General features: G+C 38.2%; 1 protein-coding gene across 20 annotated transcripts in view; it reads left to right on the forward strand.

The window, feature by feature from the left end:
- The window catches only part of jakmip3 (Janus kinase and microtubule interacting protein 3), a 166807-nt gene that overhangs the window by 95428 nt on the left and 44737 nt on the right, over window positions 1-26642 (forward strand). For 5 of the 20 annotated variants that reach the window (XM_062976088.1, XM_008106706.3, XM_008106707.3 and 2 more), the window contains 13 exons: window positions 2362-2577; window positions 5033-5152; window positions 9365-9511; window positions 10386-10517; window positions 12621-12656; window positions 14312-14371; window positions 15602-15730; window positions 16720-16848; window positions 19458-19541; window positions 23092-23154; window positions 24073-24171; window positions 26340-26438; window positions 26544-26603. In XM_062976088.1, the coding sequence (XP_062832158.1) occupies window positions 2362-2577; window positions 5033-5152; window positions 9365-9511; window positions 10386-10517; window positions 12621-12656; window positions 14312-14371; window positions 15602-15730; window positions 16720-16848; window positions 19458-19541; window positions 23092-23154; window positions 24073-24171; window positions 26340-26438; window positions 26544-26603 (1374 nt within the window). Of the gene's footprint in view, window positions 1-1192; window positions 1286-2361; window positions 2578-5032; window positions 5153-9364; window positions 9512-10385; window positions 10518-12620; window positions 12657-14311; window positions 14372-15601; window positions 15731-16719; window positions 16849-19457; window positions 19542-23091; window positions 23155-24072; window positions 24172-26339; window positions 26439-26543; window positions 26604-26642 lie in introns of all 20 variants that reach the window. The other 15 variants (XM_062976094.1, XM_062976089.1, XM_008106708.3 and 12 more) reach the window with 15 other exon arrangements.

Genomic DNA, 26642 nt, shown 5'->3' on the forward strand with positions numbered 1-26642 from the left:
TCTGACATCATGACAGTTTATGTCAGTTGTATTTTTAATATGATTTACCGCAGGGGCTAATGCAGCATAGTGACTAAGCAGCCAAATGTGCAATGTTAAATATACCTTAACATTTAATGTGAAAGTTTATTAAAATTGTTTATAAAATATGTTTATTTAAAATACAAATTGCATCACTTGGAGGTCTGATAATTAATAGGATCAGTGCATGTAGTGAATGAGGAATTTCTTTTCATTGCAAGAGATCTTCAGAGGAAATTTTCCAGCAGAGGGAGGGAAGATTAGCTCTCCCCCTCTGTGCCTGTTTTAATTTCATTAATTATCCATTTCCCCAGCTGATGAAATTTGCATTTTTACAAAACATGCAGCATACATGCAAAGATGCATTTAGCATCCAATATAGTTTGGGGCTATGATACCAAGGCTAAAATGTTATACCCATTTATGTGGAAGTAACTCTCATTGGCTATCACATGGACATGAATAGAACTGGACTATTTGCTATGAATTAGGACATTAGTTTGACTCTTTCCAAATTACATTTGCAACTTAAGTTTACTGTATTAGAGGCAAAGATGAAGTACTTTGGCCACATAATGAGAAGACAGGAAATCTTGGAGAAGATAATGATGTTGGGGTAAATGGAAAGAAAAAGGAAGTGATGACTTGATCTTGAAGGAGCTGGGGATGGCGACAACTTCAGGGGCCAAAATTGTGGATTTTGATATGACTTGCCAATAAGTCGAGGGTCATTCACCAGAGAGGGAAAAGTACGAATGCCACCTTGAGGTTCATCTATCCCTGGCCAATGCCACAATTTCACTGCCCAAGCATTCAAAAAGGTGAAGAAAGTAGGTTTCCCCGTGGATGAATTAAGCTCTTGTCTTTTGTCACTTTGCTCAGAGAAGCAAATAGTTCATTTTTGTTAAGGGTTATGGTACAGTACTTATAATGATCCATGGATAAGTCAACCCAGGTTTTAGGGGTTGATTTTTTGACTAAAACTTCTAGATTTATACACAGTAAGTCTCCATGCCCTCAAATTCATGATGTGTGACCTTGCAGAATCGGTGTAAGAATTATAATGATGATTAGGCTTGTGCCTAAATTTGGTTTGGTCGGTTCCCTTCAGCCAATCCAGCTTGTTCGGTTGGCCGTAATGGTAAGCGCTTTGCCGTCTTGTTTTTTTCAGCCAAAATGGGCCACGTGGCTGCCGGTTCCATCCCATCATCTCCTATTCGGCATCACACAGCACACGAAGAGGCTGCTACTTTCTCACATGAAGGTTTCCCTGTTTGCTCTGCTTGTTGGATCAATCAGAATAGAATAATGTCATGACGTGTCTTATGCAAGCTGTGTCTATTTAATGGGGCAAGTGCCTCCATTGCTCTCCGTTCCATCCTGGCTCTAGGGAGGTGCTTCAGTCCAATTGCCTTGCCATTCGCTTTATTTTTTTGGCTTATGTTGGCTTGGTCTCTCTCTAGCATTGAATCTTTTCATTTTCCTTTATTTTCCTTCATTTTCTTGATTCTTTTTTATTTAGTGAGACTGAGAATTGGGAAAGTGCGGGGTGGGTGGGTGGAGTGTGCGCATGCATTTGGGGACTTGGGAGAAAGAAAGAGTATCTCTTTGCTCTTGGTGTGCTTTTTAAAAATATTTGGGTGGCTCTGAAAGCCTTAAGTCACCCTTTGGCTTCTTTTTCTCCTCCTCTCCTCTCCTTCAGAAAATACTTTTAAAAGGTTATAACAATTATTATTAATAATAATAATCCCAGCAAACAAACAGAAAAGCCTCGTTCTTAGAAAACTACTACTACATTACCTGCCTACCTATAATTTAATTCCTTTGCAAACAAGTCTAAACCTCCCATGTAATCAATTTCACATTTTGGAGCATTTTGGATTTCTGGATAAGGCATGCTCGATCTATACTGAACCTGATGTGAACATCACAGGAATTTACATCTTTTCTTCCTTATTGAATGAAATGTGGAAATTTCAGTTACACAGAGATACAAGAGAAATGGTGTGCACAGTTGGTGAAGTTGTGTCCTTATGGTCATGTTTTTTCTTTGCTGTATGAATTTCAGACCAGTTTAATCTAAAAAATGAAGCGTGGTTGTCTTCTCAAATTAAAAAACAGTGTTCAGTTCCCCCAAACTTGTGCTGCTTTCTAACTGATAAAGGGTGTGAAATCTTCAAAAATGAATATGATCCATTTTACCTTTTCAGGCAGTTGGGAGGAGGGGATATTGCTTTTTCTAAGTGTTTCCTTCACAGGAATGTGGATCAGTTGCCAAGGCAACACAAGAGAACTGTACCATGCCTGCATGTGTGTGATTGTACTTTGTTCTCCTTATAGATGGAGGAGATCAAATTTAAAGACAGAGCAGTCTACGTGCTGGAAAGAGAGTTAGGGGTTCAAGCCGGGCATGCTCAGAGACTTCAGCTCCAAAAGGAGGCTTTAGATGAACAACTTTTCCAGCTCAGAGAGGCTGACCGGCATCTGAGCAGCCCCAAGCGGGAACTTCCTCATGCAAGTGGTGCAGGAGAGACTTCAGAGCAATCAGGAAGTCCTGTAAGCACTTTCTAGTGGTTTTTGCCTAAAACGAAAAGAAAAAAAACACAAAATATGACAAAATCTTGATGAGTGAGAGCACATCCTAGCAAGTGGCTTTGTTATTTATTTGTTTGTTTGTTTTTTCCAATTAATAATGTGTTGATGGTGGGAAAACCAAAGTTTGACCTCTTGATTTGGTCATGCTTTTTTTTTTTCATTTTGCCAGAGGGTAAACATTTCTGTTTTTCCTTTACATAAATAAAACTCAGCTTACTTTGAACACTTACCTTGATCTGACAGCTTGAAATGCTTTCTCGGAGACTCTCAGCATGAAAATGCATAACTAAACTGATTAATGCTACTGATTTCCCAGGCTAACGGTGCACCTACTCTCTAGAATTAATGCAGTTTGACACAATTTGAATTACCATGGTTCAATGCTATGGAATCAATTGAGTTGTAGTTTTAAAAAATCTCTACCTTTTCTGCCAAAGAAGGCTGATGCCTCACCAAACTACAGCTCAGGATAACATAGCATTAAGTTATGGCAGTTAAAGTGGTGTCAAACACCACTTTAATTCTGCATTGCAGAGGCACCCTAAATTAAAAGTAAGGTGGCCAGTGGCTATATGTAGAAGATAGAACTGCTGTCCTTTTAATGGTTGTATGGAAGGAGGGATTTCAGCTTTGTCATGTCTGATATGCTTGCTGAAATTACTTCCACCCAAACATGAATGATACAATACTAGTGTCCTCTGCTTTTAAGATGGCCACCTTGCTTACTAATCCTACTGCAAACGAATGCAAAAGTTAATTGATTTTCGAGGAAATGAAGTAACATGCTAACTTCTGGAATGATGCTTAGGTGCCACTGCTAGTACCAGGGCAGTATGAATGGGGCCAAATTTACCACAATGGAACAAAGTGAAGCTACTGCCTCCAACTATAGTTGTTGAGAATGCTATATAATCCTGCGGTGATGGAGGAGAGACTCAATGGAGGAGAGACACAACACACAGTCAGCTTTCTAACTTCAAATCTTACCCTCTTGGAGATAGATCTGCCATTGGACTGTGTGAAGCCCTGCCTAAAGGCTGCCACATAATGATCTTCTGGCACCATCATCTTGCCATGATAGATCAAGTGGTGGCTGCTACACTCAGGGAAAAGGAAGTTTTAGGTCTTACTTTCAGGAAGTATGCTGTGCTTCTAACCCAGCTTCCGCTCTAGAATATGAAAAGGAAGGGCAAAACACCATATTTAACCTCTGCCTCAGGCTAAAAATGGCTGTGCCCAGCCCTGAACACTTATCACTGCTTCCAATTTCCACAAATGCTCTTTAGAAAGTGAATGAGAATGCCAACTAACATATTCTTTAATGCTTCTTTCATACTATGCAATCTCTTGCACCATTTAATGCAAATTCACCTCTTCTGCAGGCTTTCTGTGTAGCTATGCCACTCTTCCAGCTTCCGCATTAATTTGCTAATGATAGAGATTTTTCTGTGACATTTGTTAAAGTTCTTTTCATTGTTGATCCTCATCAAGATTTCTTTTGTAGTGCTGCTTGATTTGAATTGTAGATTTTTTTTTCAAAAACATGAGCACAAAATCTTTTTTCCTCTTCTTTGTTTCAAGCCTCTCCTGCACCTGTTGAATGAAGAATCCTAGCAATATTAAGTTTCATTAGGCCAGAGATATTCATCATTTGTTTGCTTGGTTTAAAAGTGTTAATATCGAGATTTTAATTTCTTCAATTTCTATATATATCTCAAGAAATTAAAATAACAAATAATGAATAAAGTAAAATGTTAAAATGCTATTATAATTTCTTTTCTTTACTCTAAAAATGAAGGTAGCAACTCCTCTATCTGTATTCATTTTCTATTTGAGTTAAACATTTTCACTTATGGATTGATTAAAAGACAATCCTGAGATTTTCAAGCAACCCATTTAGATGTTCAGATATCCAATTCCATGTTCTGTGCTGGTCATGGACTGTATAAAAGTCTTGAGTTCCATGCAAAAATAACATATGCAATGATAGAATTGCACTTATTTATTGCATCTTATATTCAGCATTATAAATATCATATTATCATAAGGAAATTATGGGTGGCTTGCCTGTTTAAAGCACTAAATTCAACAGTGGCATATATAGGAAACATTGCAGCAATTTCCAATGTTTCTTTCATTTTTCCAACTATAGCATTTGTAGTTCTGTATTTACATATGCATACTTTCTTTTCTTCCGTTTTCATTTTCCTCCTATCTTACATATCTCCTTTCCTAAATTTCTATTGGCTTCATATTCCAATATTAAGGCCTAGATTATGCTCTTTTTAGCATTAGTTAGGGAAAGATGGATTACAAAGAGAAAGATGATGAGGTGTGTGTGTGTGTGGGGGGGGGGGTTGATTGTAAATATATACTTCCTCTGTGAACAGTTATTTGCAGTTGTTTTTTGTTTTAGGAACAGCAGTTGGATGAAAGAGATGCTCGGCGCTTCCAACTTAAAATAGCTGAACTAAGTGCAATCATCAGGAAACTGGAAGATCGGAATGCATTATTATCGGAGGAACGGAATGAACTTGTAAGAAAGTACCCACTTTACTGTTTTCTACAGCAGCTTTTCTCCAGAGCCTGTAGTGGAGATACAAGTTAACATAACTGAGGGGGGGGGTTGCACTGGCTCATAAGCTCTCCTCAACTTGATGCGCTCGAGGTGTTTTGCTCTACAACTGCAATCATCCTCGACTATCCCCCATGCTAAGAATGTAGAAGTGTTGAGATGACAAGTAGTGTTGAGATTTTGAGGAGAGGGAATGAGTATGTTCTCTATCACAAACCACTGATGGTAGCGCTTTGATAAAGAGGTAGTGGGAACTGAACGTGTACTTTGTAACCTAAGAAGGGTAGCTTCACTTCTTCTGTAGTGTAACTGTAATTTTAATTGTTCATCCAGTGGTGACAACTATTCTACATAGTAAACCACAGTCAAGACAGACACAATAAATGGAAGAAATAGATCACAGATTTGTGTGATGTCAGCTGTTGATAGAATTAGTACACAACATGTGCCTGGATTCAGGTATCAACCAACTTACATGTTGATTGGTGAGCCTGTGGATTAGGTCTATTACCTTGGGATGGCCCAAGATGTTCCAGTTGAGTGTCTTCTCAATATTGTCTTGCAGTCAGTAGGGAGTGTAGGCAAAGTATGTGCTCCACACCCTGAGTCCCTCAAGGGGCCTCCCCATATGATTCCAATGGGTGATAGATCCAGGAGTTGTGCCAATGGCCCTCAAAAGTGGGAGGAACCAGTTATTCCAATGCAAGCAAAATGGCTGATGAAAATCTGTGAAATAGCTGGAATAAACAAATTGACTACCTCATCAGACGGGCTACTTGGCCTGTCATATGCTGCTTGTTCTCCTCTTTTAGGACGGAGCCCATTAGACAACACATGTGTACTTCCAGATGGGCTCTGTCCAGAAAGTGAAGAGGAAGTGGCATATGCCATCACCACGGCAATACAAGAGCCTTCCCGTGTTGCCTTACCAGCAATGGGGGGAAGCCGGATGGGAATACGTCCTCCCGTGGGATGAAGGCAAAGGAGTGATGAGTTGTCCATGCCCCCCACCAGGGGCCCATGGATTCACCACACGTGGTAAATCCATGAGCCTTTGTGATGAGATCCTTAGATGATTAAGGAGAAATCTCTGACTAACTTTAAGAAAAATTGGGCCCTATTAATTACCTTTTCACAACAATTGGTGAGGCATTTATCATTTTGGGGATTTATGAAATAGTGTTTGTTTTGAAGTAGAAGTATAATTACATTATTCTTTAAATGGAGCTGGTTACTACGGAATAACAATAATCTCTCAACCTATAGAGAGTTGGAAGTTGGAAGTTTTCTATAGATGTTAAATTGTAATGTATAGTATGTAGCTGTGTGGTCTTGGTAAATCTAATTTATAAATATTGTTTTAGTTTGTGTTTTATTCTTGAAGAAAACCTATTTAAAATGTTAGTGAGATGAAAGATTCCCCAGCCACTATTAAAAACATGCATTCTGCTGTAGATTTGTGCCTCTACTTCATTTCAGCAGGATCTCACCTAGTGAAATTACTCGTGGCTAGCATTTCCTAGTGTAATTCTATCTAATTCTGTTCCACTGTTGGCATTTTCCTTCCCTTTTAGTTCTTCAAAGTGCAAAATGCTACCACATCCCTATAAAATTCTATTTAAAGGCCAGTTAATGGCATTTGCTCTGGCAAAGCAGATATTTCACAGAGCTATTGCAATAAAGCATGGTGGCATGTTGGAAAAATCCATATAAGTTAAATTTATAAAAGGCATTAGATCAGGAGTTCCACAGTATAATCTGATGCTGCTTATGGGGTTTGCATATTAGATGAAGCAATTGTGATCACAGATAGCCTAGGCACTTGGCTTCTTTTCAATTTCCTGAAGAGTGTTCCAAGGCCTGCAACTGAACATTCTCCACAATATGTTTCTTTCACAAAACAAGGAAAGTGTGTCTTTTAAAAGGATGGTATTGGTTGCTGTTTATCATCCATCATAGCTTTTTCTTGAGACATAAAGCTGAGACTTTATTTAGTCTGCTGGACAGCTTGAGTGTCATCTGTGAAAATAAATAAGCCTGTAATCTGTAAAATAAATTGTGGAAGCAAACGTCTCTTCCACATATCTGAAGTCACAGGACATGGAAGGGGATCTTGCATTTAACATTCCAGGATTGATAAATTCATTTTAACTTGCCTTTTTTACAGTCTTAAAGGATAAGTCTATAACCTAAGTAATTTAAATCTTATGTAAATCTTTAAGTAACTTAATCTTAGTATGGTAAAAGTAAAGAGCAAGGTTGAAGTTCCTTCACCTCTCCTGATGCATATGAAATGCTGCAGGTCTAATGTCAATAGGACAACAAATATATTCTGGACTTTATCCTAACTTTCAGCATGCTGAACTAATTTTGAACTTGGTCTACCACTTTGAATGGTTCCTTTGATGTCTGAAGTAAAAAACACCAGTGGATTCACCACCACACTGACATGTATGTGAAAAAAGATGGTCCTAATGATGAAGCTTGAAACAGTTTAGAGCATGGATGGGTATTTGTAGAGATTTCCCTACTCATCTGTATACCTCTGCAGGCCTCACCTGCCCATTTCTATGAAACTGGAAGTATGTGTCACCTTCAGTTTTTAAAAAAAAATGTTTTTGGTTTAAACAGAGAGTAGAGATGGAGGATGACACGTGCATATGCACGCGCACACACACACATATATATGGTGTGCAACCAGGGCCGTAGCCAGAAAAAAATTTCGGGAGGGGTTTGGAAAATTTCGGGGGGGGGGGGGTTGAACCCCTAGCACATACCCCTCCCCGCTACAAACCTGTCAATATCTGCTTGAGATAGTGCCTGGAGGGACTCTTAATGTTTTGCATCTCATAGACTTAGCATCGGGATTTGGTTAACCAGTTAAAATTCATGAGTAAACGAGATTTTTTTTATAACTTGAAAAATTTCGGGGGGGGGGGGGGGTTGAACCCCTAGACCCTCCCCCTCGCTACAGGCCTGTGTGCAACTATGCAAAAATGTGCCATTATTGGTCCCATTTTTAGCTTTCCTCCCCCTCCCCCTTCTGTTTACTGACAAATTCCCAAAATCAGGAGGGGAGTGCCATTTTTGGTCCAATAAGATTTGATCCATTGGTACCAATGGAGAAGCTTTAGATGTTCTTTTCTCTGTCATTTTAGGCCTATCGGGAGAAACTGTGCCTCACTTATAGGCCACATTTATGACTGCAAGCCTGCCAAGTTTCAGAACATTTCATCAATCCACTGATTTTTGGGAAAATTTTAAAGTTTTTATCATAACATTTTTTTAAAAACCTACAAAAGGGAGTTCTTGGAATTGACGTCCCAACCAGCGTGTGCCACAAGAGGGGAGGAAAATATACACAGTCAACCAGGCCTTTGTTGAGAAAGAAACATGAGAAATGGAGATACAAACTTCAAGTTCTATCATGCCCCAGAAGGGAGCACAGAGGCTCCTTCAATGCCCATGCCATGCAAAGTGCTTCTGGGAAAGCAAGTTCCTGGCAGGGCCCTCTTTCCTGCTTGCTCGCTCTCTCTCTCTCTCTCTCTCTCTCTCTCTCTCTCTCAATCTTTATCTCTCTCTCCCTCCCTCTCTCTCTGACCTGTTTTGGGGGGGGGCTTCGGAAAAGGATGGAGGGGGCTGCCGGGGAAGAAAGTGGAGGAGGAGTTGCCACCGCCACCACTGCCAGGTGTCCGCTCTTGCCTGATTTGCTGTGGCCTCTGTCTCAGGTAGAGTGCCACTCAGCTCCATCGCCCCCATTAGCCTAAAGGTCCAGCTGCTTGCGATCCATTCTGGCTGAGGTTTCGGCTCCCCCATCTGGTTCATTTTCGGTGGTCTGGCTGCCAGATCCCGAATCACCAAGTGAATCCCTGGAGACCCCTAATATATATATCATCCTCCATCTCTTTTCCATATACATATAGGGAAAATTATAGCTACAGGAGGCTCCTGGAAGAATAATTTACAATTTCCAGACAATTTAAGGGAGGCAGTGAGAGGCTTGAGTAGGAAACCCAGTGTGCCTCACAAATGCCCCGTTGGACTATAGTATCTTATTATAAAATTTGTTTTAGGTCTTTATAGAAAATAGTTAGTACATTCTTAAACCGCTCCATGGATTTGGAGAGATCAGACAAATTTGCTATGTGTGTAAATATTTCATCTGTTTTTCAGCTGAAACGTCTAAGAGAAGCTGAGAGCCAGTACAAACCATTGCTAGATAAAAATAGACGTCTAAGTAGGAAGAATGAAGATTTGTCCCATGCCTTACGTCGTATGGAAAATAAACTAAAATTTGTAACCCAAGAAAATTTAGAAATGGTAAGTTTTATATCTTAATATGCATATAAGGGAGTACATGGGTTTTTTAAATAAAGATTTAAACATATTTTTAAGTATGACTCTTGAAGATGTGTTTTTTCCCTTACTTCGGTGACACCATAAAGCATAATCTGCACCCCAATTCAGGACTTTCCCCCCACATTATCCATTCTAATCTTGCAACAGATGGGATGGGATGGGATGCAGTAGGGAAGAAACAGCTAACATCCATATTGGAATATTCCTAATTCCAGAATACTAAAATCAACTATGTTCTCATTCCATTAAAGATAGTAATCACTATAGAAGTCTTACCCATTTGATCCAACATAAGAACAACATAAGAACATTGGATGTAGATATACAAACAGATTCAAAATAGTAAAGTTCTAGTATGTAGAACTGGTTATTTTATTTTGTTTTCTTTTTGGTTGTTTGCTTGGCAGACTATGCCATTGAGGAACAGCACCAGTTCACAACATTTAGAGCACTTCATTGCTCCAATAAATAGTTTTAAATACCTGCTACAGAAATAGTCCTTCTAGAGCTGATCATTCCTCTCTTGTGATTCAGTGTGAATTGCCATTCATGCTACATAATTTGGTTTAGGATTCACATTTCCATTCAGACTAGATTATTGCCTGTGCATTTTTACCCATCATGACAATATGAACACAGGCACCATTGCCCAACCCTTTCCACAACATGCCCTCGTCTCTGTTTAGACAGAATCACAGCTTAATTTGAAAAACGGCTTATTTAAATAAATTTTGAATTAGTGTCAGTTGAGTTGTTGTCTAAGTGGATAAAATGATATCATGCTTTTTGAAAAACTTCTGTAATCAGTTTCTCAATGTTCATCCTGTTACCTTAGAGACAAAGGGTGAGGACGATAAGAAGACCAAGTTCTTTAAATGACCTTGATCAGAGTCAAGATGAGAGAGAAGTTGAATTTCTGAGGTTACAGATACTTGAGCAGCAAAACATCATAGATGAACTTTCAAAGGTAAGAGAAGCATCCACCATCATCAGTGAGTAAGCCTATCATTTTCTGATTGTCATATGATATCACCTAGCCCTTTTTCAGAACAACCATTGGAAGCAGACTTTTGTATGAAGACCAAAAAAAAATTAATAGGTGTCCATAGGCTTACAGTGAGTCTTGACTGGTTTAATCTTCTTCCCATTACCTCTACCTTTATATCATCCTTCTTTTCCTCTTCATTATTATCCTCCTCCTCCTCCTCCTCCAACTCTTCTCCCCCATGATTATTTCATTCATAATGTACATGGCAGTGTTCAAAAATGAAAGTCAAACAGCTCTGTCAAACAGATAGACACACACAGATAGATACCTTCATAAAAACTCCAACCATCACCCAAGTCAAAAAAGGAGCACAATCAAAGCCCTGACAGACTGTGCACAAAGAATCTGCAAACCTCACCTCCTCCAAGGTGAACTAAACCACCTAAACTGGGCTCTACAGGCCAATGGATACTCCACCACAGACATCAGAAGAGCTGCAAGGCCAAAAACAAGCCGAGAGTCAAGACAAAGATCCACCCAGAGGAAAGGTGTTCTTACCATACATCAAGGGAACCACTGACCGCATAGGTAAACTGATGAAGAAGCACAACCTACAAACTATCTACAGACCCACAAAGAAAATCCAACAAATGCTACGGTCAGCGAAGGACAAGAGGGATCCTCTCTCCTCTGCAGGAGTCTACCGGATACCATGCAGCTGTGGACAAGTCTACATAGGGACCACCAAACACAGCGCCCAAACACGAGTCAAAGAACATGAAAGGCACTGCAGACTAATTCAACCAGAGAAATCAGCCATAGCAGAGCACTTGATGAACCAGCCTGGACACAGGATATTATTTGAGAACACAGAAATGCTGGACCATTCCAACAACTATCATGTCAGACTACACAGAGAAGCCATTGAAATCCACAAGCATGTGGACAACTTCAACAGAAAGGAAGAAACCATGAAAATGAACAAAATCTGGCTACCAGTATTAAAAAACTCCAAAATCAAAACAGTAGATGGGAACCAACACTCTGAGGGCAGAGGGCAGCTAATGACTGAACAAAGGATGCCCCCAGGCAAGAGACAAAACCTTTCCAATGCTAATTAGGGTGATTAACTGAAACATTAATGCAGGCTTCCCAGTGAAAAAGGACTCTTGCCACACCCTGGACTCTACACAGATATATATTCTTTCCTTTCCTTACTTAGCTTATCCATACCTCACAACCTCTGAGGATGCCTGCCATAGATGTGGGTGAAACGTCAGGAGAGAATACTTCTGGAACATGGCCACACAGCCCGAAAGACATACAACAACCTTGTGATCCCGGCCATGAAAGCCTTCGACAACAGCTCTGTCAAAATATAATACATTCTGCCTTTATAATAAAAAATGAGCAGAGAGGATAGTATATTCTACAGCTTATACTTAAGAGGATGGCTAAGCAAATGATCTAAAACTTGACAAGATTGTCACTCACACATTTTTCTGCCTGCACAGGTTGCTAAATTATTTGATGTTGTTAAGAAAGAGACTATGACTATTGTTTCAAATTAATAATACCCATGATATTTAATTCTGATTTAATACAGTATTTATATATTTGTAGATTTTAAATTGTACTTAAATGCTTCTAATGTAAGCCGTTTTAAGTGTGCTTGTGGAGAAAAAAGGGGGGTATTATTATTATTATTAATAATAATAATAATAATAATAATAATACATTATCATTTGTCAGCTGCAAAAGGCCATCCTATTCAGATCTGCATGCATTATTCGCCGATACATCACACAGTCTTAGACACTTGGGATGTGTCCGACTTGTGATTGAATACAAAAGCCAGCATAGTGATCTTGTTTGCTGTGTACTAATCTTGTTGTGTATATAGCAATAATAATAATAATAATAATAAGGCATTGTGCCTAATACTTAAGAACAGAATAATCAATTGAAAATGTTTTAATATCTGGAGGAGATTGCACAATAAAAATGTGCCAGAAGAAATTGCTTGAGAAAACAAGGAAAGTGTGCATGCATATAACTATTTCTTTTAATCTTTTGACCCAGACTCTAGAAACAGCTGGCTATGTGAAGAGTGTAATAGTAAGTACTGAATTTGTATGATTTGTCTTGATACATGTACTTTATTGGCACTCTCTATGAGATCATATAGCTTAACCAAAAAGTTTAACAATTTCCCTCTTCATCGATCCCCATATCCATGAGGGGTATGTTCCTGAATGTATCGTGAAAATATGAAACTGCAGATAATAGTAAATACAGTGTTCCCTCACTTATTGCTGGGGTTAGGTTCCAGGACCACCCACAATAAATGAAAATCCACGAAGTATGGGTGCTATATTTATTTTAATATTTATACATTATTTTAGTAGTTATACACTATTTTAAGTCTTTATCAACCAATTGTGTGTTGATAAATCGCCTCCTTCTCCTCCCATTGCCGCTTGGGCTCCTTTTCTCTCCCTTCGGCTTCTCCTTCCTCCCTTCCTTAGGCTGTAAATTATAATTTTTTATGATTTATAATAGTCTTTTAGAATCTATTGGAAAACTGTGAAACAGCGAATCCGCGAAAAGTGAACAGCGAGGGAACACTGTAGTATTGAAATGAATGACATCTATCAAACAATACTTTAGCATTTATGGGTGCTCCAGTGTAACTTTATAGTCAGCCTCCATTGGAAGCATACCATTGTGCTGGAAAACCTAGAAAAATCCTAGAGAGGACATACTTTTTCAAACATGGATAAATGAAATCACTATTCCATCAATACAGGTGTTACACTATATTCAGGTACATAGGCATGTCAGTTGGGGGAAGGCTACAATCCAGTCAGGGCCATTGGAACTATTTGCCTTTCCATCAATAGATATGTGTGTGTGTGTGTGTGTGTGTGTATTCACATATACTGTACACACATATAGATTTTAAGCAGTTAGCTATCTTTCAGTGTCCCATTTAAGCACACAATTTTTCATCTTAGATCTCCAGAGCAGAACCTTGAAAATAAAGCTAACACTGTGCTTCTGAAGACTGAAAATAAGATTTTCAGTATTGGTGTCTTCTGCTAATATTCTGATTTGTATCACAGGTTATATCCGTGTGTGAAATTTGAATCCCCAACTCCATTTTAATTTTTTTTATTTATTTGTTTGTTTACAGTATTTATATTCCACCCTTCTCACCCTGAAGGGGACTCAGGGTGGATTACAATGCACATATACATGGCAAACATTCAATGCCATTAGACATACGACATATAGACACACACAGAGGCAATTTAACATTTTCCAGCTTCTGGCTTCATGAGGCTATGCTCGATTCCAGCCACAGGGGGAGCTGCCACTTCACCGTCCACTTGTGATACCGAGTCCTTGATGGTATTACTTCCACATTCCTTCCATGTACTGCTGGCAACTTTATGGTGTAAATTAGTTAAATTAGCCTCCCGCATAAAGCGTACCTAAATTTCCTACTTGACAGATGTAACTATCTTTCGGGCTGCTTAGGTAAACAGCCAGCTAGGCTATTAATGGTTACCGGCTTAACTCGACCCGGGCTTCGATCTCATGACCTCTCAGTCAGTAGTGATTTATTGCAGATTTATTGCAGCTGCGCCACAGCCCGGCCGTTTCATTCCTTTTGTTGAGTGTATGTGTGTGTGTGGTTTTTTTTAAAGTTTTTACTTGAATTCAGGCATACTTCATGGATTGCAAATGTGTTCCACTTCTTTTGACAGGACCGGGACAAGCTTTTACGTTACAGGAAGCAAAGAAAGAAATTTGCAAAATTTCCCAAGGTACGAAAACTATATATATATATATATATATATTTTAGAAACTATGTATGATTTTTACACATAGCTAAGGTAAGAAAATGTAAGGTCAGAGAAGTCAATATGTGAATTATATTGGGCTTCTCCTTTGTTCCAATTCCTATTCAGTTCATCACCCACAGTCTTTTTATTTCTGCTGATCTTTTGTGTTCCCAAACAAAGAATTTTCCTGACCTACATCTCGGCTCTGTGCCATTTTCTCCCTGCAATTAGACTATTGAGTCCAATCTGCCCAAAGTGTACCATATAATTTCTCAGCTCACTGTCTGCTCTTCTCCTTCCTTTAGCCAGCATGCTTGTCATCTCATGAACTCTTTGCCTTTGCCTCTCTCAACAGCCCAGCAGGTTTCTCGTGAAAGATTTTTCCTGTTACTCTCTCCATTTTCTTCATCCTCTACTTTCTCCACCTTCTGCATCTTCTGTACTGTGTGAGCTGAAAAATGATACCGTACATTTGGGACAGATGTTTGACAATGGAATATTATTAACAACTCCTCTCTTTTAATTTGGAAGTATATTATATGATAGGCTATCGTGCACTATTCTAGGAAGAGGTTTGACTAGGTCTTTAATTTATGTCAGGTTCAAGTAATCTTTTATTGCATTAACATTTGGTGAAAATCAGGAAGTAGAATTAACACCTAATATATAACACAGTCCAACAAAAAGAAATCTTGGTTTCCTGGTGTCTCAGGGTTATGTGGGTGTGTTCCTGGGGTTATGTGGGCTCCTGGGGTTATGTGGGGTGTTGGTTCAGAATTGCATTGGATAGACCTCATCAGCTCTAGTTGCTTAGATATGGTGATCATGATTTTCTATGCATGAGAAGAAGGCATACTTTCTGTACCTCAATAACTAGAGAGGATAGAGAAAAACTGGTACCATTTTTGGAATCAGCATGTCAAATATAGCCATAAACAGGGCTAACATTTGAGGCACCAAAATGTGCATTGGCCAGTAAAATCAATGCTTACTGTAATGCAACATTCATCTGGTGGAATTTTTCACATGTTACTATATAACATTTTCAAAAGAGAGAAATTTGTAAAAGTAAATTCAATAGCACTGCAAATCTTCACGTTAAAATTCATCTTAAAGACCTTAGTCATTTTTTATAGTGAGATCTGCTTGTCTACTGGGTGGGTGCCTTTATATCTTTCCATTGCTTGCATTTACACATTGTCATTTGGTCAGAAGCCAGTTGTGGAGACATTTTTTGGGTACGATGAAGAAGCTTCCCTTGAATCTGATGGGTCTTCTATCTCATATCAAACTGACCGAACAGATCAGACACCCTGCACACCTGATGATGATTTGGAAGAGGTAAATTATTAGACATTTAAAAATAGTGTGGGAGTTCAAATCATAAAAAGAGAGGGGCTGGGTACTTGTTTTTATAATATATTTGCTGCCTTATATGTATTTACTATGAAATCATTGGTAGTTCAGCCTACAAAGGGGTCATAACAGTTTTCTATTAATAGTATATAGTTGGTCAGTCCTGGGCTAAATTTGATGAGCAGGTATTTTTAAAATATACATGGATTGTTATTATTGTTATTGGATATGCTAAAGGAATTGATTTTTTTATAATTGGCAGTCATCTGTTGCATTGGTCTCAAGTACATGGAAGCTTATGTTATCATAAATCTGCTACTCTTTAATATGTTCGTTTTGCTTTGATTTCCTTCATCTGACCATGTGTACTGAATTGATTCTTATATCACAATAAGCCAGAAATTGCAAAGTCAATATGGTGGTCTTGTGCTGCTTGATGACTCCACTTTGGCTCTTCCTCCCAACAGGAATGGCTAAACAAACAAAGAGGCTTATGCCTGCAGTGTGTTCAGTATTATGTTCGTTTTGTCTTGGGATGCATTTACACTGCAGAATTAACACATTTTGACACCATTGTAACTGCCATGAGCTCTATGATATGGAATTATGCGAGTTATAATTTTGCAAGGTCTTTAGCCTTCTCTGCTAAAGAGCATTGTTGCATCACCAAACTACAAATCTCATAATTTCATAGCATTCAGCCATGGCAGTTAAGGTGGTACCAAACTGCATTAATTTTACAGTGTATATACACCATTTTTATTAATCTCATAATGCAATGCTATCTATACCCAATAAAACTATATAATTTTGCCCATAAGTAATGCAAAATACTTTTTCCAGAGTTTTATTTTATAGAAGAAACTACTGTGTCCATAGAAACCATATATTAATGCCATTCATTTGCTTTGTCAGCAAAGTTACATAATATCTAGTTCTGTTTCAAGTATTGCATTTTAATTATTGTACTTCAGGGCATGGCAAAAGAAGAAACAGAATTGAGATTCCGGCAGCTAACAATGGAGTATCAAGCACTACAGAGAGCATATGCCCTATTGCAAGAACAAGTTGGAGGAACGTTGGATGCAGAACGAGAAGTTAAGGTCTAAATGACTTCTATTACATGAAAATAAAGGCTTATAAATATATTCTGTTTTCTAGACATTAAATCTTGTCACTTGAGAACTTAAAGTGTGGTAGGGCAGGCACACACATGGAAACCCTGTCAAAAACACATTCAAAGCATTTTAAAATGCATATTTTGAAAATAACAAAATATAAAACTTTATTTATACCCCACCACCATCTCCCAAAAAGGATTCAGAGTGGCTTACAGAAGCACATAGCACATAAAATACAGGTAACATCAGATCAACATACTGTATTTGACAATAACAATATCAGTTCACATAAAAACAGCACATTACAAAAATAAACCGATTCTAAAGTCAATAAAACATATTACTAATTGGCATTAAAATGAGTAGAACAACATCCCAACCACAGCCCAAATTCGACCATTAAAGTGCCAGTGTCAATATTATATTGTTTGGTCCTTAGATTAACAGGTGTCTTAATAATTTCCAAAGGCCTGCCTAAAGAGCCATATCAGCTCCTGGTGAAAAATTGTAGTGTGGGAGCAAGCCTAATATCCCTGGGTAGGGCATTCCAAAGTTGGTGGACCACCACCGAGAAGGCCCTCTCACTTGTCCAGTCACCACCAGTCACACTTGCGATGGAGTTGGGACAGAGAATAGGGCTCCCTGGCGAATCTTAGAGCCCACACTGGTTCATAGGGGGAGATGTAGTTACGAAGATAGGCTGGAACTGAACTGTATAGGGCTTTGTAGTAATAATCTGCACTTTGAACTGGGACTGGAAACTTGTTGGCAGCCAGTGGAACTGCTTCAATAGGGGTGTGGTATGCTCCTATTCTATAAGCAGCCCCAGTTAGTAATCTGGCCAACCTTTGCACTAATTGCAGTTTCCGAGTTGTCTTCAAAGACAGTTCCATGTAGAGTGCATTGCAGTAGTCCATTCTAGATGTAGCTAAGGCATGTACCACTGTGGTCAAGTCAGGTTTTTCAAGGTACCGTTGCAGCTAGTGCACAAGTTTTAACTGTGCGAAGGCCCTACCAGCCACCACTGACACCTGAGCTTCAAGTGTCTGTGCTGAATCCAAGAGGACCCCAGACTGTGGACTGTGTCCTTAGAGGGAGTGTAACCCCGCGAGCACAGGTTGCCACCCTATACTCCAATCAGCCTCGCGACTGACCAGGAGGACCTTGTCTTGTCTGGATTAAGCCTCAGCTTGTTAGCCCTCATCCAGTCTGTCACAGCTGCCAGGCACCAGGATCCAGGGAGCTTCCTTGGAATGGGGTGGAAAAGAGTAGTAGAGTTCTGCATCATCTGTGCACAATAATGTTTAAAATATAGAAATAAATGTTTAAAATACACAAATAAAGATAAATGCAAAAGAATGGTGCAAATTTTAATAAACAAAATGTAGACAGCGATGCAATTGAGTAAATGAATTAGTGAATGCATTCAAAAACGGCATGAGTACATGAAGATTTAGTTCAATCTGCATTTTTAAGCCACCTATCATGATTCCAGGAAGTATGAATTAGATTAGAACACTCATCATTGAGTTTTCACATTTTTCTGCATGGCACAATGCATATTTTGTTACAGTTGTATACATATCAAATGTTTATAAAATTGTATTTCAAATTTAAGGTCATCTTTCAGACAGGAGTACATATAAAAATGCCTGTTTTAGGAAAATTTGTATGCACATTTTTATCATGTTAAAAACACATTGAAATTTTGTGTGATCTGTGTAGGGATTTTTTAATGGCAATTTGCAAATTGATATGGAAAACAGCCTTGTGAATAAACAAATGGAATTGACACAAACTGGAAACAGAGCGATATCTTCTTCCCTAGATAGAAAATAATTTATCCATCATCCATAGCAAGCACTTGGCTTATTTCAATGAAATTTGCTGCTTGAACCTAGAATTCAAATGGCTCTTAAGGAAGAGAAACTAAATGATGGGGAAGGAAATGCAGGATGTCACATTCTGTTTTCTACAGAGTCGTGTATTTGTTATAGTGAATATATTACATTGATTTACTATTATTAAATGCATACTCATATGATTGACAATCCAGGAGAATGGATCCAAAAGTGTGCCTCTGCCAGCATTTGAAATTAATACCAACTCTGTTCACATATTTTTCATCCACTTAAGGTGCACATCTACACGCAAATGTGTTCTAGACAGATAGCATATCCTATGTGGCCTTTTGTAATATACAAGCCAGCCTTATGCAAGGAGATATTCAAACAACACTATGTAACAACATTTGATAAAATTTCTGTTCTTGGTTTGAAAGTGTTGTTTCTGGTTTAATTGTGCAGTACTTACTTGGAAATATAATCCAGAAACTTTGTTTTTGTGGCTGCCACAAGCTATGTTGAATTGGTTGAGACTCGATGAGATATTTATTGAAAAACTTTAGAAAATTGTACTGCAAGATGTCCTAAACCTTTTCCACGTTTTTATGATAGAACCAGCTATGAAAGATATTTATAACCCAGGAACAGTCGTGTTACATAGTGTAATCTGAATTTGTAGACATACTCTGCATGTTAACCCAGCACGTTTCAGAGAAAGTTTGACATTTCTTCAATCCTATCTTATAGACCCGTGAACAGCTTCAAGCAGAAATCCACAGAGCTCAAGCTCAGATAGAAGACCTAGAAAAGGCACTTGCTGAGCAAGGACAGGTGAGATCAAATACTATGTGTCAATGCAGTTTCTATTGCAAACAAGTTGAGATAAAGAAGGTTATCACTATATGCTAAAAGACTTAAGTTGTTTCTTTGTACTTCATACATAGCTGCAGGTACAAATGCTAAATGCCACTGAGGTTAAGCTCATTATAATAGCAAAGGTACTGAGCAAGGAAAAGTCAGTGGAAAGGCTAAGACATAAAGCTAAACCTATTTAGTAGTGTGTACATTATCAAAACAGTGCTCAAGCAATGATTTAGACTCTTTTCCCGCCCACCTCCCATCTTTCATGGCTGGTTGAAATAATACCTTAGTGGCTAGTCTTACATTAGTCAATTTCTTGCTTATTATTATGGATTAACCAGAAGCCAAAATGAACTCTAGTTCAAGGGTGGAAAACTATGACTTTTGACACCCTCTGTAAGTGTGTTCACTACAGGTGTTGCAATAGCAGATGTGGGGCAAGAGAGAGAAAGAGAAAAGGATGGCAGAGAAAGAGAGAAAGGTTAGGCCTCATGTTTTGTTTTTTGTTTTTTACCTTGACTGTGTCCATCACCAGCTTCACACATACACACTGACTGCCCACACACTGCCATATGGCCTACATTTCTGCAGTTGGAAAACAACTCTTAACAGCAGCCCTATTCTAATCAATTTCTAAACAAGCCTGTTATAAAACCTGGATTATTTAACTGTTCTTTTTTTTTTTAGTGTCGGAGAAAACTCTGATGTAGGGGACTTGTTTTTATGAGGTTAAGGCTATGCTTTGAACCCCAAATGTGCTAAATCACATAGAGTAGCCAACACACGTAGCCTTTTCCCATGTATGGAGCATCAGACAAGTCTAGCAAGGAATCAAGTGGAGAAGGCACAACTAGCGTACTCCTTTCCTCCATGCAAATATGATTTTGTGTGGATAGAATGCCTGAATAGAGCTTAAGAAAATCCTCTATGTGTTCAAAGCCTAAACACAATCTCAAACTTTATGTGATCATATGTTCTCATGAACAGAGGTTCTGTGGTGGGACAAGTCATCATAGGCTCACTCCCATTAATATGTTGGTTGAATATATGTATGAGATAAAAGGCATACTTCGTAGTCAAATAAATCAGGCCCCTTGTACACTGTCCTTATATCCCAGGATCTGACCCCAGGTTATCCATTTTGAACTGGATTATATGAGTCTCCACTGCCATATAATCTAGGATATGCAGATAATCTGGGATCAGATCCTGAGATATAAGGATGGTGAAGAAGGGGCCCCAAAGGCCTTGGCTATTGGGGGGATTAACAACTCACTAACACTGATATTAGCAATACATCATAATGATGTAGCTCAGATAGGGACCTAGGAAAACAATAGTCATATCATGCTGCCTGCTACCCAAAGATAAAGCATAGATACCAGGTAGATAATTCTAGAAACAGTATTCCAGACATTGACTTCTGACACCGAAAAGATTGCCATACACCTAACCTCAAAGAACAAGTTCCAGGTAATGATGTTGATGAAAAAGCAGGTTTTTGTCTAGTAACATAGTTCCACCTTGTAGGTGAATATTAGCATGTTAAATTGCATGTGGAAATAAGACTGTGCAGATCTTAACACAAGAAATGGACAGGCTCAGAAGACCTACTTTCTTCTAATTCTGTATTTCATTCAATCCTGTAAATACTCAGGGCCGAAATCTCATAAAGGCACCAGATCTCATTTGATCTTAGAAGATAAGCAGGGTCTTGATTAGTGTTTGGATGGGAGACTGCCAACATATAACAGGCATGGTATATTCAGAGGAAGAAACTGGCAAAAGCACTTCTGAACTTTCCTTGCCTAAGAAATCTTTATGAAATACATGGAGGCTGGATCTACACTGTTCTATGTCCCAGAATCTGATCCCAGGTTATCTGCATTGAACTGGATTACATGAGTCTACACTGCCAGATCATCTGGGATAATCAAATAATCAGGATCAAATCCTGGGCTATAGGGCAGTGTAGATCCAGCCAGAGTTGCATGGAGCTGCCATAAGGTGATTAAAGGCACATACACAGAAGTAAACACCGTGTAAACAGACATCATACTTCAAACTGTAACTTACTGAACTTTTCTAAAAAGTCTTGAGTAAATTATTGCTGAAATCTGTCTCCTCCACATCAACTATTGACAAATGTTTACAAGAACTTTCATACACAGCCCAAGGATCTTATTAATATGTGCTCTTCCTTGATATAATTTACTGAGATGTGCTAAGGCAAGCTGAATTTCATGATTTACTTCTAGACTTCTGGCTTTAATGGAGTCATATACTATGGGGGCAGCTCAATATTTAATCTCAGTCTTCTAAGTCTGAAGTTCCAATCTGTTAAACTACTCACAGATTTTTCATTTTGACAAATGTATTGCTTGCAATGATATTCTATGCTTCCTTACCCTTCATTCCGCCTTTTGCTATTTTGTGGGGTTTTTTTGTGATATTGATCTTTTATATGTGTGTGGCAGGCTTTGACACCTATAATTCATTTATAATTATAGAAGGGGTAACAGTGCAGTTCACTATGGCACTGTTGAGGAGACAAACTACCATACTCATTCAAGTATAAGCCGAGTTTTTCAGCCCTTTTTAGGGCTGAAAAAGCCCCCCTTGACCTATACTTGCCAGCTTATATTTCAGCCAGCTTATATTTCGGTCGGCTTATTCATGAGTATATAGGTAATCAGAATTGGACAATCTGATCTTATTGAAGTCTTTATTATACACATACATTACAGCTTTATGTAAATATTCAAAAACATTTAACCTACTGATGCCTCAATTAATGTAATTTTATTAGTATCTATTTTTATTTTCAAAATTTACCAGTAGCTGCTGCATTTTCCATACTCATCTTATACTCGAGACAATAAGTTTTCCCAGTAAAATTAGGTGTCTCGGTTTATGTTTGGGTCGGCTTATACTCGAGTATATATGGGTATGTGCTTTTGAGAAGGCATTATTATTTTGGGGAAACTACTGCAACTAAGTGTGCATATGCATTGTAGAACTAATGCAATAATAATAATAATAATAATAATAATAATAATAATAATAATAATAATAATAATAATAATAATAATAATTCATTTATATACCACTCCATCTCCTCTCAGGGCAGTTTCCAACATGAACATTAAAAACATTCAGTTGTCAAAAAACACCATACAACAAAGTTAAACATAGTAAACATAGTAAACAACATTATAATCTGACACTACTTTAACTGCCATGACTCAATGCTGTGGGTTCATGGGGACAATAGTTTTACAAGGTTTTTGGGCTTCTCTGCCAAAGAGTGCGGGTGTCTCACTAAACTACAGATCCCATGATTCCATAGCATTGAGCCATAACTGTTAAAGTGATGCCATATTGATATGATTCTGCAGTGTAGATACACCCCAAATCAAAACACAGAAGTCCAAATATGATTATAATGCTATCCTGTGTATACATCATCCTAATTTTTATCAGCATCCTGTAATATGAGTTTTTAAATTATTTTTCCAAGGACATGAAGTGGATTGAAGAAAAGCAGGCACTGTACAGAAGAAACCAAGAACTAGTAGAAAAGGTAGCAAATATGCATCATTTTGTGGGGTTTTTTTAAAAAAAAAATTAGCACAATGGAACAAACTGCTATCAGAAACAGAGATAGCACATTTTCTAAATGAACCCATGGTATATTAGACAACTTTGTAGTTTGCATTGTTTCAATCCTGAATGTTAAGGAAATTTAAATCCTCATAAATACAGCTTTAACTAACAACAATATAGTTTTCAAACCATATTGCTTTAAAAAACTTACAGATTGTTCCTATTATTCTCATGTGCAAATGTGGTAATCAAGCTGAATGAAAATGTTTTCCTAAAAATTCATTATTTATTCATTGTTATGTATGAAAGAATTAAACCCAAGATTTTTTAGCTCATACTCACAGCTGCTGTATCAAATCTAAAATCACTGCTTTGTGAAAGAAGAATGTGTCCAGAGGAGGGCAACTAAAATGATCAAGGGCATGGAGAACAAGCCCAATGAGGAGCGGCTTAAAGAGCTGGGCGTATTTAGCCTGCAGAAGAGAAGGATGAGAGGAGACATGATGGCCATGTTTAAATATGTGAAGGGAAATCATAGGGAGGAGGAAACAGGCTTGTTTTCTGCTTCCCTGGAGACTAGGATGCAGAACAATGGCTTCAAATTACAGGAAAGGAGATTCTACCTGAACATTAGGAAGAACTTCCGCACTGTGAGAGCTGTTCAACAGTGGAACTCTCTGCCCCAGAGTGTGGTGGAGGCTCCTTTTTTGGAGGCTTTTAAACAGATTGGAGGGCAATCTGTTGAGGTTGCTTTGAATGCAATTTTCCTTCTTCTTGGCAGGGGGGTGGACTGGATGGCCCATGAGGTCTCTTCCAACTCTGTGAATCTATGGTTCTGTTTTTGGATATTCTCTTGCACATTGTAACAGAAGGATTAATTGCTTTTCTTTTCTAGATAAAACAAATGGAGGTAGAAGAGGCTCGGTTAAAACATGATGTTCAAGATGCTAAAGATCAAAACGAGCTCTTGGAATTTAGAATACTAGAACTTGAAGTAAGTAGGAACCAAAGATTTGCACATTTTATCACAATGATTTTTTTAAAACAGATTCTTATGATACAGGTACATTAAGTTCTGCACCAAACAACAAATAACAATATAACGATAGTGACTTCAGTTGTAGGGATCATTAAATGTACTTCCATATCAGGAGGCAGAAGGTTAATTGAATGTGCTTGGTTGTAACAATTTGATTAAGTAAATATGGAAGAAGAAGAAAGCCCACTGAGAGTAGAAAAAGAAGATGGCATGAAAGCCAAAGGCTCACTTGGATTTATTCTGATTTATTCATGTTGTACTAAATTATGATTCATATTGAGGTGGGAACATATTCAGTACACATGCATCATTTTCCTGACTTGGCTACCATCAGAGCCTCTTATGAAAAGCTTTGGAGATAATATGTAAATAGAAATGTATTCTTGGCATTATCTTTATCTTCTTCATCTAGCCCTTCTCTGCACTCTTTGCTATACAGTGATCCCTTGCTACTTCGCGGTTCACTTTTCACTCCTTTGCTGTTTCGCGGGTTTTCAATCAATATTAATGTAACAATTTATAACGGTATTTTCGCTGTTTCATGGGTTTTTGCTGTGTGGGTTTTTGCAAAGGGTTTTGGAAGGGCGGAAAGGGAGAAATAAAGGGAGGGGGAGGGTAGGGAAGGGTTGGAAATAAAAAAGGGTTATTTAACTTCCATTTTTCTTCTCTGCCAGTGTACTGTATATTGTAACTGCTAAAATAAAGTACAGAGTGCATTGTAGTAAGTGGTCTGTGAATTGCTCTCCTCCACACATAGAATAAATATAGTGTCCCTACTTTGCAGATTTTCACTTATTGCGGGTGGTCCTGGAATGTAATCCCCACGATAAATGAGGGAACACTGTATTTGCTGACATTTCTGATGTGGTTTTCTATACTCTGGTGTCATGTATGATACCATGACTCTGATGACATGCCACCCCAACACCCCCTGGATGTGATATCACATTATTGCAGTGGAGGTTTTGCCTCAACCCAACCTAATATTTTAAAATTGCTCTTGTTTAATAATGTACAGAAAAACATTTTTTTTAAAAATTGCAGTACATCATGGCTCAAAGTTGTAGCGTTTCCCGATAGGGAGCAACAATTGCCTACACCGAAAGTGTCAGGAAGAATATATTTGCATGCAGAATGCCTCTAATTTAATATCTGCAGCTTCTTCGTGTTGCATGTGTTGAGACAAACCTTATCTGAGACCTTAGGGAGCTTCTGTTAACCAGTAAAATGCCATGAAGGCTAGGTGAACAAATAATTTGATGTGATATAAACAGCTTTTGATGGTCTGTGCTAACGTAACATATTCTATTGCATTTCTTGTTGTTGGTCAGTGTGCATCATATTAAATAATCCACAACAGCTAGTCCATTCCTTTGCGCACTGTAGGAGAGTATGGCTGACTTTTTTCATTGGATACTGGGGATGTCTAATGAAAAATATGAAAATCCAAGCATCTCAGCACATCAGAAAGAAACATTTCAAGTTATATCTTTGTGGGTTGGGAATACTAGGACATTTGACATGTGTCTAAAACAGGGGTCCCCAAACTAAGGCCTGTAGCCTGGATTTGGCCATCCAATGCCATTTACCTGGCCCCTGTCCTAAACTTTCGCATTAGGGTTGACCTAAGTCTGAAATGACTTGAAGGCACACAACAACAACAATCCTAATTTTGGACTATTTCACCATAGACCGGCCCCCCAACAGTCTGAAGGACCAAAACTGGCCCTTGACTTAAAAAGTTTGAGGACCCCTGGTCTAAAACATCCAGTTCAAGCTTTAAATGTTTCAGGCAGCTGTTTGGCCTTGTGCTGCATGCAAAAAGATAAGCTAGCTGAGTCAGTGTCAAAAGGATATATGGCCAGGTTTACAAAGAAGCTAATGCCAGAGAAATATTATTCATTATTCCTCATTAATGCTCCACATTTGTATATGTAGTACATCCTGTAATATATAAGATGGCAACTATTGGTCATTTAGTTGTCTGTGTCTTAGGAACAGATAACTAAATTGCCAACAGTTTCTCTCTTACACTTATTGTTTATATTTGAAACAAATATTACTGGAACCTTATTAGTTTAATTAAGCATTACCTTTTTTGTACATCACTGATTTGATTGTAGGAAAGAGAAAGAAGATCTCCAGCTATCAATTTTCATCACATTCCTTTTACTGAGGGGAAAAGTCCCCTACAAGTATATTGTGAGGCAGAAGGTGTAACAGTAAGTAATTCTAGATGGGTTTTTTTAAGTTCCTTCTTCATTCAAAGATAGTATCATGTCTTATTCTTCTGATGTTCTGTCCCTGGTATACTTCTCTCTTGCTAGGATATACTAGTAGCAGAGTTGATGAAAAAACTGGACATTTTAGGGGATAACGCCGTAAGTGTATGTTCCTTTAATAAATTGTGCATGTCTCTGTTAATA

This window comes from Anolis carolinensis, chromosome 3, assembly GCF_035594765.1.
Source record: "Anolis carolinensis isolate JA03-04 chromosome 3, rAnoCar3.1.pri, whole genome shotgun sequence".
Taxonomy (NCBI): domain Eukaryota; kingdom Metazoa; phylum Chordata; class Lepidosauria; order Squamata; family Dactyloidae; genus Anolis; species Anolis carolinensis.